At 36.6% G+C, this 16,471-nt stretch overlaps 2 protein-coding genes across 2 annotated transcripts; one reads left to right on the forward strand and one right to left on the reverse strand.

Moving 5' to 3' along the window:
• The first annotated feature begins 1,045 nt into the window (after nt 1-1,045).
• On the forward strand, nt 1,046-2,583 carry LOC110020195 (anthocyanidin 3-O-glucosyltransferase-like). Its single transcript, XM_020718201.1, has 2 exons — nt 1,046-1,538; nt 1,612-2,583. The coding sequence occupies exons 1-2, from the start codon at nt 1,173-1,175 to the stop codon at nt 2,506-2,508; spliced, it is 1,263 nt and encodes a 420-aa protein (XP_020573860.1). The 5' UTR covers nt 1,046-1,172; the 3' UTR covers nt 2,509-2,583.
• Nucleotides 2,584-6,338: 3,755 nt separating this feature from the next.
• LOC110020284 (serine hydroxymethyltransferase 4) lies at nt 6,339-9,408 on the reverse strand. The gene is made up of 4 exons (XM_020718335.1): nt 8,631-9,408; nt 7,600-7,990; nt 7,394-7,495; nt 6,339-6,705 (listed from the first exon to the last, which is right to left on the reverse strand). Exons 1-4 carry the CDS (start codon nt 9,369-9,371, stop codon nt 6,461-6,463), a joined length of 1,479 nt encoding a protein of 492 aa, XP_020573994.1. The 5' UTR covers nt 9,372-9,408; the 3' UTR covers nt 6,339-6,460.
• Between the last annotated feature and the right edge of the window lie 7,063 nt (nt 9,409-16,471).

Here is a 16,471-nt window from a genome sequence, read left to right on the forward strand (position 1 = left end):
TGATACCACTTGTCACCTCCCAAAAGAGCCCTTATGGGTGGTGGGCAGCCCAGGACTTAAATACTGCTTTTCGGCCCTACACCTAGCCAATGTGGGACTATTTGTCCGTGACAGCACGCTAAAACTTATATTTACATGCATATTGGCATCACATCACATCAAAATGTAATGTTAATTATCACTTTTTAATAGATAAATTTTTATTTTTATGAGATACTTTATTGCCTTATATATCATATGCTTCGGGACTCGTATTCGGGATACTTCACTGCATAGTATTCATTATTTCTTTTTTATCATGTATTTGGGATACTATGTTGTTGAATAGTATTCAAGATGCTTCGTTACATAATAGAATTTATCAATGACAACAAACAAAGGGCGGCCCATCAGTCGACGGGTAGTGGTCGATGTTAGTTGGCAGCCACAGAGGCCGAAAGTTTTCGTCGAGGCTTTAATCTGAAATATCACTATAATTTTGACTCTTCGTTCCCTCAAGTGAAGAGAGAGGGTCTTTTTATATGCTCCAAAGAAGGGAAATTTTTGTTATTTGATGAAAATTATTCACATTAATTCTTTTTTATCATAAAAAAGTTGTTTGATGATCAAAGAGTTTTAATGACCTCAGAATCGAGTGATTTTTGGCTCGTTGGCTTCCTTTCACCACGATGCTCGATTCGTATATAGGACATCAAATTTAGAGTTCGCTCGACCCTCCAACTAATTATCCAAAGTCTCTAAATGTGATTAATTGATTTGAACTGGAGATGATTGGACGAACTAATTTTGGTATCAATAGGTTCGTTTTGTCGACTCGATTAGTTTGACTGTAGTTTTGCTGAAATTGAAGTTCTGAATAACTCTTAATTTAAATCAAAATATTTCTTGCTAAAAAATGTCTTGAGATTTAATGTGAAGTAACCAAAAGCCTCGTTATTCGTGTTAAACAAAAAAATTAGTTATGACATTTAAACTTTTAAAAAGTGAAAGCATAGAAACCGTTACATATGTAAGAAAATAAAAATCACATGAACAATAAAAAATGCCAGATAAAGTCATGCAGCCAGCACCTACAAAAGCTGCCGTTTCCTTGTCCACCTCACCCCAATCAGTTCGTCTCCTTTACCATCCAGCCACCATCATTCAAACCCTAATCTCTCTCTCTCTTCCCAATGGCCAACATCGATAACTCCACCGCCGCTCGCCCCCTCCACATCCTAATGTTTCCTTTCGTCGCTTTCGGCCACATCAGCCCATTCCTCCAACTTTCCCGCAAGCTCTCCTCCTCCTCCGCCGCCGAAATGCGCACCGCCGACCTCCCTCCCCACACCGCCGAACTCCTCAAGCTCGCCGTCGACAACATGCAGCCCCAAGTCGCCGCTCTCCTTGCCGACCTCCGTCCCCAACTCCTCTTCTTCGACTTCGCCCAGCCGTGGATCCCCTCCATCGCCCACCCCCTCGGCATCAAGACTCTGTTTTTCTCTGTTTTCTCGGCCGCCGCCACCGCCTACCTCACCGTCCCTGCCCGCCGCAATGCCGTATTGCCCAAAAATCAGAACTTTTTTTTATTTTTTCATTTCTGCAACAGTGATTAACTCAAAATTGTTGTAGGAGGAGCTAGCCCACCCGCCGACCGGCTTCCCCACCTCCACCGCCCTGTCAGCCGGCGTACCTGCGTACCAAGCCGCCGACTTCTCCTACATATTCCGGAGCTTCGGTGAGGCCGGCGAGCTCTCCGTCTACGATCGCGTGCTCGCCGGCCTCACCGGCTGGTCAGCCCTTTTTCTCAACATGGAAATGGAATCCCCCTACATCCATTACATCGAATCACAGCTCTCCAAACCCATCCTCCTCGCCGGCCCGGTCGTTCCCGAATCCCCCGGCGGTTCGCTCGGCCCCGAGTGGACCGATTTCCTCGACCGGTTTTCCGGCGGCTCGGTTGTCTTCTGCTCCTTCGGCAGCGAGACGGCGCTTAGCGAGGATGGGGTGAAGGAGCTTCTCCTCGGGCTGGAGATGGCCCGAAAACCATTTTTGGCGGTATTGAAGCAGGGCCCCGCCGGCCGGGGAATCTTCGGCGGAGGCGGAGGCGGAGGCGGCGGCGGCGAGAGGTTGGTGAGGGAAGGGTGGGCCCCGCAGCAGCTGATACTCGGGCACAGGAACGTGGGATGCTTCGTGTGCCACGCGGGGATGAGCTCATTGGTGGAGGCGGTGGTGGGGGGATGCAGGGTGGTGATGTTGCCGCAGAGGGGAGATCAGTACTTGAATGCGAGACTGTTCGCAGGGGATTTGGGAGTAGGGGTGGAGGTGGAGAGGGAAGAAGACGGCGGTTTCAGGAAGGAGGCGGTGAGGGATGCGGTGGTTAGGGTAATGGAGGAGAAGGGGGAGGAGGGGAGGGAGAGGTTTGATAAATGGAGAAGCTTTTTCATGAATGGCGAGGCGCAAGAGAGGTTCTTAGGGGAGTTTGTGGGGAAGTTGAAGGACTTGGCTTATGATAAATTGTCCAAGTGAGATTTTTCTTGGCTTTTTGAGGAGTAGGATGTGCTATCTAGAAGATCTTCTTTGGGTTGTAATCCAATAAATGTATTTCCTTGTGATTTGTTTATGTTGTTTTTCTTAAACAATGAGTTGTTTAGTTATTTATAATTGTGAATATGCTAGTTACTAGGGCTCGAAATGATTCACCCTAACTCGGTTCGTTGTCCTTCAGATTAGTGAACACATAGGTTTGAACTTATTTTTTAAAATTCTAAGATTAAATGAACTAAATTTGAACATAGAAGTACTCATTTATTAAATGTTATATGTTATTTAAATAAAATTAATTAATCAAAATATATTTTATTTAATATTTAATAATAATAAACTTTAATTTATTATCAATTTGCATATAAATCTAATGCAATTTCTTCTTAGTTTTTTATTTAAATAAACTAGTTTGTTAATATTTTTTATGTTTTTTAATTGTAAGAATAGTTACTTGAAACATATATATTATTTCATTTATGCGGTATTAATTAGTTAGATACTAGTTTAAAATTTATTCAATTGATTATTTAGTTTGATTTGTAAAATCCTAAGTCCTAACTTGGTGAATTCTTAAAGGTTTTAATGGATGATTTTCTTGAACAAAGAATAATAAATTCAATTATCTTTCAAAGTATCCAAAGGATTCTAAAGTGTTCGGGGCATAGCTGAACAACTTTTAAAATCCTTTGAAAAATTTCGAGTTCATTTGATCTTATTATATTGTTCAATTAACCGTCCAAATTTAGATTTTAGTTTCAATAAATTAATACACCCTATGCTTAGCGTACCTTGATACTTTAACTATCCCAAGAGTGGGGTAATCAGACAATCACTTAATGTTCTACTTAAAAGTTATGTGAGTGAATTCCTCGAGAGACAAACTCAAAGTCATTAAGGATTTTATATCCCAGACTGAAGTCGAGCTTGTAGTGTTTTCAAAATGTTCATAGTTAGTTATGTTATCTTTTCTAAACCTCATTAAACAATCTTGGATTAAGCATAGCTCACTACAAGCCCATTAAGATTTCATGGGTAAATTTGTAACAATTAAAATGTTAATTTAAGTAAGATCTATTCTCATTAAAAGATCATGCTAAAGATCATGCTATCATCTAATTCATCTAATCACTAATTAGGGGCTTCAAATAAGTGAATTATTATCTTCCTAACTTAAGCCCACTACCTTAGTATCATCTAATTAAATTGACTTCTAAGGCATAATACTTTATAAAATTACAATTTTACCCTTACCATGAAAATGTGACAAGTTGGTTTCTGTTGCTTAACTCATTATATTTCAAACATCCAAAAGAGTTCACTATGATCAAAATTACTCATTTACCCTTTAGTTAATCCTAAATTTCAATTAGGGTGTCAAAATCCAAAATTATCATTTTGCCCCTAAGGCTCTCCACTTCATAACTCATCAAATATAACTCAAACGATTTTGAAATTTTTATGGTACCCCACTCTAAAATATCAAAGGAGAAAATCTGATTTTTTCAATTTTTATTTAATCCATATAATTATTTTAACTCAGAAAAAAGAATTTTCAATATTAATTTATTTAGTTAATCAAAGTAAAGTTTTCGTTGATGAGAAATTTATTGGAGGTTCACCTAGGTCAGAAGACCACTTGGACAAAATTTCATAATTTTTCAAATTATATTTTACTTATTAAAATTGTTTATTGATTTTAGTGATTAATTAAATAAAAAATATGTTTTAATTTCAAAAATCTCTTTTTATATTTTTCTTAAATTTTCGTAAGTTCAGAGAACCCAGAGAAATAAACTTTTTATTTTTATGACTCTTATTTTATTTATTATAATTATTTTAAAAGAAAAATTAAGAAAAAATATATTTTTGGCATTTAAAAATACATAACCCAATCACAAAAATTAAGAAAAATATCTTAAGGGGTCCTAAGTGAGCAGGGAACAATTAGGAACAATTTTGGTTATTTTCATATTTTTGAAAATTTTGATTATCTTTAATTTTTTTTAATTCAAAAAGTAACTCAAAAATGAACTAATTATTTTAATATATATATATTTTTCCCTAAGTGTCCATGATCACAAGAAACTCAGAAAACCACTTTTCATAGTTTTTCTACGTGTAGTTTTTCTACCTATAGTTAATTTATTTATAAGTATTTTAATGCAAAAATACCATTTTACTTAGAAAATTTTTCTACTTATAGTTAATTTATTATAAGTATTTTAATGTAAAAATACCATTTTACTTAGAAAATAGATTTTAGTGATCAAACTAATTCAAATGATTTTTAAATTTTTATAGTGGATTAAAATAATCATTATTTACTAGCTCATGATATCCAATTATTCATATACAAAATCTATTGTGAAAAGTTTGTTCGAGCTTAGCTTGAGCTTCATTTGAGCTTTTAAGTCTATGTTCGAGATCAAGTTCATCTATAAATATCCTATTTGAGCTCGACTCGAACTCGGTTAAAATAAAGATTATTAAGTTTATTAACAAACAACTCATTTAACAAAATAAATGAGTCATAAACAAAGCTTACTCAGACTTTATACAAGCAACTTGTTGGAAAAAAATAAACAAATCATATCAAACATAGGGTTGTAATTAATCTGATTCAAGTTGAGTATATCATGGTTTGGACTTGGCTTGGTGAAATCATAAGTTAATTATATTCAATTCGAGCTTGAGGCAAGCTTTCACATATATGTTCATACTTTGTTTGTTTAAAATTTTTGATGTTCATACTTGATTTTTACTTGCTTTATATTAATTGAAGAATTAAATTATAATATGAAAAAAAAATGCATTGGGAGGTAAGCCAACTTCTTATGATTAGATTCTCTTGAATTGCATAAGCTCACATGGACTTAGATCTTAACTTTCTCATTGCATTTAAATCATCTTTTGATAAAAAAGATCATTTTGATCGCAATCACATAAAAATTGAAGTTCATTTAGTCTCAAAAATTAATTTAAGAAACTTGTTGAATCATACCTTGAGAATTTAATATTGCAATGAAATTCACATTGAATCTAATGAACTATTAAGCACCGTATAACATAAAGATGAATAAGTTATTGTACAATATAAAATTGTTATAATCAAGAACATATTAAAATAAACATTAACACAGTAATTATTTTCGAATATTAGAAATAAAAAAGCCAAATATTATGAAAAAAAATGATGATGAGAACATTTTTAAATATGGATTTATCTCAGGATGAATATAATTCATGGTTTTCATGCTCTGATATGCATTCAGCCTCCTCACCTATATTTCATTCAGAACTTCAGAATTGCGTACGATAGACGTACGTAACGCTGCGTACGATATTGAGGTTATACCGAGGGTACAAGGGGGTTACATCTGCGGTATAACCTCTTGTAACCTTCCTGTAATCTTCTGTAACCTACCTGTAACCTACTAATAAATTCTTAATATATGATAACAAAAGCGCGAAACTTATTTCAAGTTACATGTAGGTTACAGACGGTTACAGGGAGGTTACAAGAGGTTATACCGCGGATGTAACCCCCTTGTACCCTCGGTATAACACCAATATCGTACGCAGCGCTGCGTACGTCTATCGCACGCAAATTTTTTCCTATTTACAGACCCAGGTAGTTCTATTAATTGCAATTAATCATTTCACTCAAGCTTTCTATCGATCATGAGAATCACATAAACTGAAAAAAATTACAATCATTTATGTAATTGTCATAAAAGTTCTCATAAGCAATCCACAAAAGAAACCGTTTACAAATCATGAATCCTTATTTCCGGAAATTCTAACATTATAACTCAAACAAAAACAAGTTCAAATAATTAGATAGCCAAAAAAAAAAGATGAAAAACAAATCCATAAAGAGACAGAAAACTCAGAAATACAAAGGAAGATGTAATATTCGGTGAGACGTACGAGTCTAGTCCTTGTATTTCATTTCAGAAGTCTGAAAGCCGGGCATGTCAAATGAAGCGGAAAACTTCTCTACAGCAGCCTTGAGGTTCTCAATGTCCTCATTGTTCGCTAAACCCTTATTAAAGTCCTTCAGGAGCTTACCGTGTTCCTTCTGGATGCTCAGGGTAACGGTTACTGCTTGGTGGAGAAACTCTGCAATTTGCTCAAAATCCTTCTCGACCAATCCTCTAGAGGTCATGGCAGGAGCACCTGTGAAATGTCATAGGTGATGATTGTAAAAAACACAATGAATACATTAAAGAAACATGATTTTAATTGTTGTTAACATTCAGATGAGCTATAGTCTAAGCCTAAACAATCTAGAATGATTTGCTAAAGGAAAATTTACATACATACCCACACAAATTCTTTGTATTTACATATCTAACACTAAAAGTTTAATATTTACATTTATAACATTTTGGTGTCATGAAGCCATGAATAAAACCGTGTACTTCACTTGTAAGAAGTTAGCTGTGGTGGAATTTTGATGTGATATTATATATAAGTGTTATGTATGTAAATATGCAAGTTTAGGTAAGAGATGTGTAAATGCAAAACTATTGTGTGGTATTTATGTAAACTCTATTTTCTTAAATAATCACTGGTAGAAAGCATTCCCATGGAATTGTGTGGTATTTACGCAAATGCTCCTTTCTTAAATAATCACTGGTAGAAAGCATTCCCATGGGCCTTACAAAAGCTGGATATTTGGACCTTACAATAGCTGGATATTTTACAGCAAGAAAACCATACAGCAGCACATAATTGAAAACAAATAACCTTTTTTTAATTACTTTTGATAGTTAAATTCTATGTTTCCTGAGTATCATGACAAAACAAAGCACAAAATAATTCATAAAAATAAGGAAAACCCATACAAATATAACTTAAATACCTATACGGACGCCACCAGGAGCCAAAGCACTGCTGTCACCAAAAACAGCATTTTTGTTGAGTGTTATGTTGCAGAGATCACAAACCTTCTCCACCTTGTTCCCTATAAACAAGCAAGGAGCAAAAATGAAAGAAAATTCAAACAGAAATTAGCATATAAAGCACCTAACTGATCAATCTGTGAAAAACATGAGCAGCTAATTTTACCAGTCAAGCCAAGAGGACGAAGATCCCAAAGGACAAGGTGATTCTCTGTCCCATTGGTAACAATATTGTATCCCTTCTTTATCAAATACTTTCCGAGGGCGGCAGCATTTGCCTTAACCTGCTTGGCATATGCCTTGAATCCCGGCGATGAGGCCTGTTTCAGTGCGACAGCTAATGCGGCTATCTGGTGATTGTGAGGACCTCCTTGAAGGGAAGGAAAAACTGCAAAGTTAATTTTGTCTTCAAATTCATAAATTGCATTCTCTGGCTGTCCCTTCTTCGGTGGCTTCGGGCCCTTCCTGTAGAAGATCATGCCAGCTCTTGGGCCTCTGAGGCTCTTGTGTGTTGTGGTTGTGACGATATCACAGTGCTCAAATGGATCATTAGCTTCCTGTATTAAAGATGGCAAATGGAGGTTTAGTCAACTGAGATTCCAAAATTGCATGATCTATATGACTCAATTTCAATTCAACTTTTGCATTGTCTGACTGAAACCAGCATGCACTACCCTTCTTGAATCTATAACCCGCTTTTGATCTTGAATAAGGATGAAGTTCAGTAAAATGGAACAGACGAATTGTAAAATCACATGCTCAAGAAAACTTTCAGCGCACATGAAGTAAAACGGAAATAAGAATAAATTCCAAGATCCAATATTGTTCAACTTAGAAGTCATAATAAAAAAAAGGGGGCAAGGGAAATTACATAGAGACCAACCAAAACTTCCATTTTTTTTTTCCTTTTCTTTTTCTAAAGGTTATAATAGCTAGACCTACTTTAGTTCGAAGCGAAGAAACCAAATTAGAGCAAACTAGAGAGAGAGCCAATTTTCTCATCACCTTAACTCAAATCCAAATCACATACTTCCTAATCCCTTTAAAAAACTCATAAATCATAAGTTTAGTAAGCTCACACGCCAAGATCCAAGCAGCTTCACATATCCCAATCCAAACAAATAAGCTAAGAAAAGCGATATGAGAAACAATACAAGAAAAACGGCACTACAGCTGAATTGAAGAGACAAACCGTACCTGCGCAGCAACAAGGCCACTGATGTGAGCCATGTCGCAAAGCAGCAGCGCACCGACCTTATCAGCAATGGATCTGAACCGCCCATAATCCCAATCCCTCGGGTACGCACTCCCGCCACAAATTATGAGCTTAGGGCGGAAATCCAAGGCTTTTTCCTCGAGTTTCTCATAATCCAAGTACCCCGTCGAGGAATTCACCTTATACGGCAAGCTCTCAAAGTAGATCGAAGTGGCAGAGATCTTCTTCCCACCGGCTGTGTAGTATCCATGAGTGAGGTGGCCGCCTGAGGGCAGATCGAGGCCCATGATTCTATCATGGGGGTTAAGGACCGCGGTGTAAGCGGCGAAATTAGCCGGGCTGCCAGAATAAGGCTGGACGTTGACGCCCCACTTCTCGGGATCAAGATGGAAGGCTTCGAGAGCGCGGGATCGGCAAAGGTTCTCAATCTCGTCAATGAATTCGTTGCCGCCATAGTAGCGGTTGCCGGGCATGCCCTCGGAATATTTGTTGGTGAGCGCGCTGCCAAGGGCTTCAATGACGGCGAAGGAAGTGAAGTTTTCGGAGGCAATGAGCTCGATCCCGCGGCACTGCCGGCGCTTCTCCTTTTCGATGAGGTCGTGGATCTCTGGATCGACAGAGGAGAGAGGCGCAAGACCCCATGTGTCGACGGAGTCCATTGCGGCGGAAAAATGCGGAGCGGGGGAAGGATGATGTAGTGAGATGTTAGAGAAGGATACCATGGCGTGGGAATGGAGGAGTTTTATAGGCGGCGGACGGGGAGGGAATGCAATTATGTTATTGGTCGATTTGGTGCCAACTTCAACACCCTACACAATATTCTTCTAACCAGCCATCAAATTAATTTTGGAATTAAAAAAAAAAAAATTGTATATTTAAATTTTCATATTCATTTATAATGTAATAATAAATTATATAAAGTTATTTGATAAACTTATGTGATAGCGTAATTCAACATAGGTTAAGATGTAATGCAAAAATTTCTCATAATTAGTTTGATTCTCATAATTATTTTGGATTCATGTCGGACAAGTCTATTAGTTGAGAGGCTTGATCAAGAAGTACAGAGAAGATAAGGATGATAGACATGAATTTTATTAATTTAGAAAACGCTTTGGATAAAGTTTCAAGAGGATTTTTTGTGATAGTTATAGAGAAGAAATGTGTCGACATGATTTATATTTTAGTCATTAAATATTTGTATATTATAGTTGTTACTTGTGTTCGAACAGTTGAAGTATTGACCAAGTATTTTCTTAGTCAGTTGGATTACATCAGGGATCAGCTACTGTAAGCCCATATCTTCTTGCTTTAGTTATGGATACTCTTTGAGACATTTATAGAAGGATGTACAGAGATATATGTTTTTCGCTGATTATATTTTCTTGTGGATAAAACTAAAGAAAGAGTTTAGAAAAAAAACTTAAGTTGTAGAGGCCAACATTAGAGTCTAAAGGTAATAAAAGGTAGAAATAGCGCTTACACAAAACAAAGAGTATGACAGGGATGCCTCTAAGAAAAGAAGAGAAGACGAACGACTTAATGACAAAGCAAAGCCATACCACAATGAACTTATAATGCGTTTGACTGTGAAATACTCAAATAATCTACATCACAATAAGATAATAAAATATATGTTGGTCTGATCAGGTTGGAAAACAAAAGCACTTTCCTCAGGACATATGTTAAGTATGCAATTTTCTATAACAATGTAATCATGGAGCCCTATAAATATGCATGTTAACATCAGTTTTTGATGCACATGTGAGGGATATCCACTTAAATAATATAGGACTGAACTCGTAGACCAATACATAGAATAGGACTTCTTGGTATGAGCCTCGAGCACAGAATCAGAATTGGTAGTGATAAAGCTCAACCCGGGCGAATTCACCTTGGGGCAATGTTAATTATGAAACGGGATACATTTAACATCCATTCCAGTGTTTAGATATCATACTCCACCTATTTGGAGCCTCCCGTGGTCAAGGGTAGTCATCAAAATCTCCCACACTCATTTTTGGGAAAATTTGGGTTCAAACCAATTCACTCGCGAGCGGGTCTATGATGTTTGTAGGTGCTAAAATCCCTAAATTAAAACCTCCATAATATTAATTTTTGAGTTACAGGGTTGTATTTTAGAGATACATAATTTTCTATAGCTTTCAGATTAGTAAAAACATTTCTACGGATAGACCCTTGGGGTCGTACATAGCCTTGGGGTGATTTTTGCCCAATAGAGAGTACCCTGGTGTCCGCCACGATGTAAGAAAGTACATTTTAATTCCTAAATGTCTTCTGGCGGTTCAAGGACCCATGAGAATCCTCCAAACAAGCCGCGAAAAAGAAGGAAAGAAAAGGTCAAAAAATAGAAAAAATAATTTCTTTTTTTAACGGGTGTCACCTAAGTACCACCTCATGGACGCAGAAATGCCCAAAAGTGGTGCTTACAGCAAGTAGGGTATGTGCTGCCAGCAGGAGCCAAATCAAGCCCCCCATTGCCACTTAAACTCCCAAATAAAATGTGCAAAATAGATGGAAGGGCGCATATGCACTTGATGTTTGGCACATATGCGCTTGATATTATTTGCCATTTCTTTCCATCAAATGTTATTGTGTCACACATCAGCTGAGAGGGATGGGACCATTAATGGAAATTTTTGCAAGTCCCAAAGCAACTTATGGAAGGGATAAAAAAGCATTAGCGGGAGATTAGCCATTTACTTGCAAGAAGATCAAATATCTAGGTTTTGCTCAACAAAGCAATCAGCCAGAGTCTAGATGCGGGAAGAGAGACTTTTGTCTCAACGATAGCAAAGAAATAAAGGATTTTCTCAGTTTTCTGAATTGGAGAGGCTTGTATGAGAAGTTGGGAGAGCTCTGGAAAAAGAGAGAAACACCTTCTTCCTCATTTTTCTATTTCTTCCTCCTCCATTAACCTCTTGAGAAAAGTGTGAGGGAGGCCTTCGAAGAAGTTTTTGGAGGAAAGAGCCACACTTCTCCTTTTGGTAAAGGAAAGCTTCATTCCACTTGGAAAAATAAAAGATTCAAATCTCCTCTAGAAGAGGAAAGCTTCATCCAAATGAGGTAGGAGTAAGGAGCAAGCAAAGAGATCACATCTCCAAATATTGCGAAGGTGAAAATCACTAAAATTTCTTGCATTTTCCTTCCCTATGGCCCATTATGTCTAGATGATAGAGATTTAAGGACCTTGGTTGTGTGTTAGAGAAAAACCCCTTAGGTTAGGACCGTTTTATTGCAAATCCCTACGAATCTTGACCTCTCCTTTTAAGTTCTAGCACCAAAAGCCCAATTGGTCGAGAACCTAGCAATCCTGTGGTTATTTATTTGTTAGCTTCAACACTTGATGAATGGGTTGAAGCCACCTCGAGCTAGAGAACGAGAAAACTCTTTGGTTCTCATTCCCAAGACCATGAAGGCCGCATCCATGAAGAAAAACCTTCATTTTTCATAAAGGTTTTCTCTTCGTGGAAATTGACTTTGGGTTTTTCGGATAATTAGAGGTAGGTCATATGTTATGTTGTGTAATGGACTGCAACTACGACTTCATCAAATTTTAGATTCTATGTTAGAACGCTATGACGAGTTTAATTGGTTATTAAGCATTTTGCATTTACTTGTATGCCCTACATGATGTGTTGCATGTAGCACCTTAGACATGCCACTTCAATTATGTGATTATTTTGGTTTGATCAATCATAGTCAGCAAGGCCCGATCAACCGATAACATTAGGTTTGATCAGTCACCAAGGTCCGATCAACCACCCGCTTCGGTTTGATCGACCGCCCCAGTTCAGTTGATTGATCAATTAGGTTCGATTGGTCACCAATGTTTGATTAACCTCCCACTTCAATTTTATCAACAACTTCGTCCCGATCGACCGATCAATTAGGTTTGATCAGCCACCAAGGTCCGATCAACCACCCACCTTAGCTCGATCAACTGCCCCGTCTCGATCGAACACCAAGTTTTGATCAACGCATCACTTTGGTTTGGTCGGTCACTCTAACCCAACCGACCCCTCTTGGTCATATCACCCGATCGACTGTCTTGTTTAACCTAGAGGGTTAATGAGACAACTTCACTTGCATGTCATATGTTTTGCATGTGTTATTGCATTACTTACATGTCTTGCATGACACGTCTCAAGTAGCACTCTATACATGTTGCATTGATCATGTGATCAGTTCAATTCAATCGACCACCAAGGCCCGATCAAAGAAATCACTCACTTTATTTTGATCAACAACCAAATTTCAATAAAAAAAACTAGACATTTAGGTTCGATCGTTGATCCCGATCTTTTATGACAATACTACGAAGTATGCAGTTATATTTCTTACTTTACAACAATGCCAAAAACTTGACTCTGAAGCAAATAAGAGTGCAATTATTATATTTAAATATTGTGATACTATGAAAACATATGTATCGTTATCAAGTAATATACGATATTTTGATTAAGCCTTGAATATCGAACTCCACATGGAGAAATACAATCTTTTAAGTCAGAAGAAATTAGATAACAAATTCAACTTTACAAAATATTCTTACTCAAATTATATATGTTAAAAAAGAAATGAAAGTTCGATTTTTTTTGTAATTTTTTATAATTGAAAATAAAGTAAACAACTAATAAAATTTAACAAGATATTTGTAAGATGATGACAATATAAATAAAATATCTTTTTCTTTATTATGAATCAGTAACAAGTATAGAAATTATGTTGTAAAAGTATTTAAATTGTGTTGTGCCAAATATGAGCAATATTATTCTTTACCCTTATTAGAGATGCTATAAAGAACATTGGCTAATTTAAAGTCTTAAGAACCTTGAAGTAGGGTTAGGTAAGGAAGATACTAGCTCTCACTCTAGAGTTCCCTCTTCTCCCTCCACCTGAGTGCTAATATCTCGTAACAATACCTAAAACACTAAATTGAATAGGGGCCTTTAACTTGTCACTCCAAAGTCCTCTAACTCTACACCTTTCAAAGTTTATTTCCCTATTTATTTGCACTCAACCATATGAACTCCATTTTCATCCATATAATCTCATGTGATTCTTACCATTAGTTGATTGAGACAATACCATCTCAGATCTTACATGTTCTCACAAAAGATATTAACATCTTAATTAGCCAAATCAAGAAGTAAATGAAGTACAAAGTTTAAAATCTTCACAATTTATTCCAACATTAAAGACCAATACTTCACACATATTTCTTCCAAAATTTAATTACTTATCATTTTAAGGAAATAAATAAGAAAAACTACTCAAAATTCATGGATAAAACACAACCACACTTAAGTTTAAAAGTTGAAATCATGTAAACATATAAGAAGTCTAAATTAAAACCAAATGTAGTCACAAAGATAAAAAAATATCTCAAATTCCTCTCCACCAAACTCTTGAAGTTTCTTTGAATCTCTTCTCTTCCTTTTTCTTACAATACACTCTACTAACAAACAACATCTCCTCCATTTCTTCTCTTTAAAAGTATTTTAATTAAGCTATGAGAGAGGGGCGTTGACAGCTAATTGAGACTCCCTCTTCATTCAATCCCAGTTTTCTTTTATAATTTTCTAAAAGGTGTTTTGGTGTCTCTTCAAAATGTGTCCACATTCAATGAATCCTCCAAGAGTTGCCTTCTTTCAATAGCCATTTGAACTTCTTTTCATGTCTATTAACCATAAACCACGTTTTCACCAAGAGTGTCTTCAAACACCCCTTAAAAAATTCAGACAAATTCATTGAATCATGAAATAATTATCTCTGGCGCTTAAGTGCGAGGTATGTGACACTTACGCACGATCTTCTCTTTTATCCTGGAGCTTAAGCGCTAGTCCTGGGTGCTTAGGCACCACCGTTCTTTTGTAAACCTTCATTTTTGCTCCAAATTTGATACTTTTTTCACTCCGTTCACCATTTTTCATTCATTTGATTGTACCTAAAAGAAAAATACACAAATTCCTTCAATTAAAGTGCAATATCCTCAAAAATAGGTTTAAAAATGTGTAAACAAATGCTATCTATTTTAGGTGTATCAATCATCTACCAAGGCCAGATCACAAAACCAATCACTTTGGTTCTATCAGCCACCAAGGCTCGATCACAAAACCAGCCATTTTGGTTTTATCGGCCACCACTGCCTGGTCACAAAACCAATCAATTTGGTTTGATCAGCCACTAAGGTCCGATTAACCAATCATTTTGATTTGATTGGCCATTAGGGCCTAATCATAAAACCAACAAACTTGGTTCAATCAGCCACATAGGCCCTATCACAAAATATACCCACTTTGTTTTGATCGACCACCAAGCTCGGATCACAAAATCAATCACTCTGATTCGATCGACCACCAAGGCCCAACCACAAAACCAATCATTTTGGTTTGATCCATAACCAAGGCGCTATCACAAAACCAACAATTTTGGTTTGATCAGTCACCAAGGCCTGATCACAATGCCAATCAATTTAGCTTGATTGGCTACCAAGATCAGATCAACCAATCACTTTGGTACGATCGACCATTAAGGCATGATCAACCATTCACTTGCATGTCATGTTTCTTAAAATGCATTTGCATCTCTTTCATGTTGTGTCAATTGCTTGAGATCATGTGTGTGTGTACAAAAAATATATTTTCAAATGATATAGAATATGTTAAATACTATTGCATGGAATAGAAATCAAATTTTCCTTTAACATATTCTTGCATGTGATGTCTCCTCAAGCACCAATAGTTGTGGTATTACCACATACATATGCCGCCACACAATAATTTTAAATCTTTGATGAGTGGTGTCTTACAATGCTAGCCCACCGGTGAGTAAGTCTCTTAAATGGAGAGCATGCCACCTAATCTCTTATGACATCACACTTGATTGGCGTAAAAATTTCATGTTGTGTGCTCAATTATGTTCACGCTTTAAAGCCCTTGAAACCATTGAGTGCTCAATGCGTGCCCACTTGATTATGTTATAGTGCATGATTGCTTGAGCATCACCTTCTATGCTTTTATATAAAATTAGACTTGTTAGGTGAGTAACCCCTGTGTTGATGGCAATGCTTTAATGAGCATTGCTTGTCATGTAAAGCTTGGTGAGCAATGTGAGTTATCGCATTGAGAGCAACACAAGTATGACTGTGCTATGTTTCTAAGGGCTCCAACATAGGTCACCTTGCATGCATGAACTCGCATTCAATAGTTCATTATATTTTAATATTATGCAATTAGAAAAATAGGCCATATGTGAGGCCAACACTTTTAAAAATCCTTTTTGGTAACAAATATTAGATCCCTTGGTTTTTTAGGATGGGGCCAGTGTCGGTGATCCAGTTTAATTTATACAATAGCCTTTACCCATGAACTGTACATGCACATAGATGTTGTGGTTATGACACTTATGTTAGATAGTGTGCTAGGCCAGGACTAGGGTGCTTAGATATTCTTTTTGATGTCCTGACTATTATTCTTTGTTGGTTTGGTTGCCATAGCTAACCATCTTTTTGCGTGCTGCATTTTGTGGGCTTACTAGAGTTTGAAACATGTGCATTAATATATTAAGAGTGATCTTCTTTCAAGGCCCATGCCTAAAAATGTAAAAGGGAGGACCAAATAAAGATTTAAAAACTAATGTTTTCTAAAGGTGATGCTAACCTCTTATGCAAATTGAGTTTTTTTTCAGACATTTATATATTTTTTTAGAGTCCTTAGAGAGTCTTGACCAAAGGGAAATATGTTGAGATTTTCATACCTATTTTATATTTTTTTTGATGATATTGCACTTTAAAGAA

This window comes from Phalaenopsis equestris, unplaced genomic scaffold, assembly GCF_001263595.1.
Source record: "Phalaenopsis equestris unplaced genomic scaffold, ASM126359v1 Scaffold000094, whole genome shotgun sequence".
NCBI classification, from domain to species: domain Eukaryota; kingdom Viridiplantae; phylum Streptophyta; class Magnoliopsida; order Asparagales; family Orchidaceae; genus Phalaenopsis; species Phalaenopsis equestris.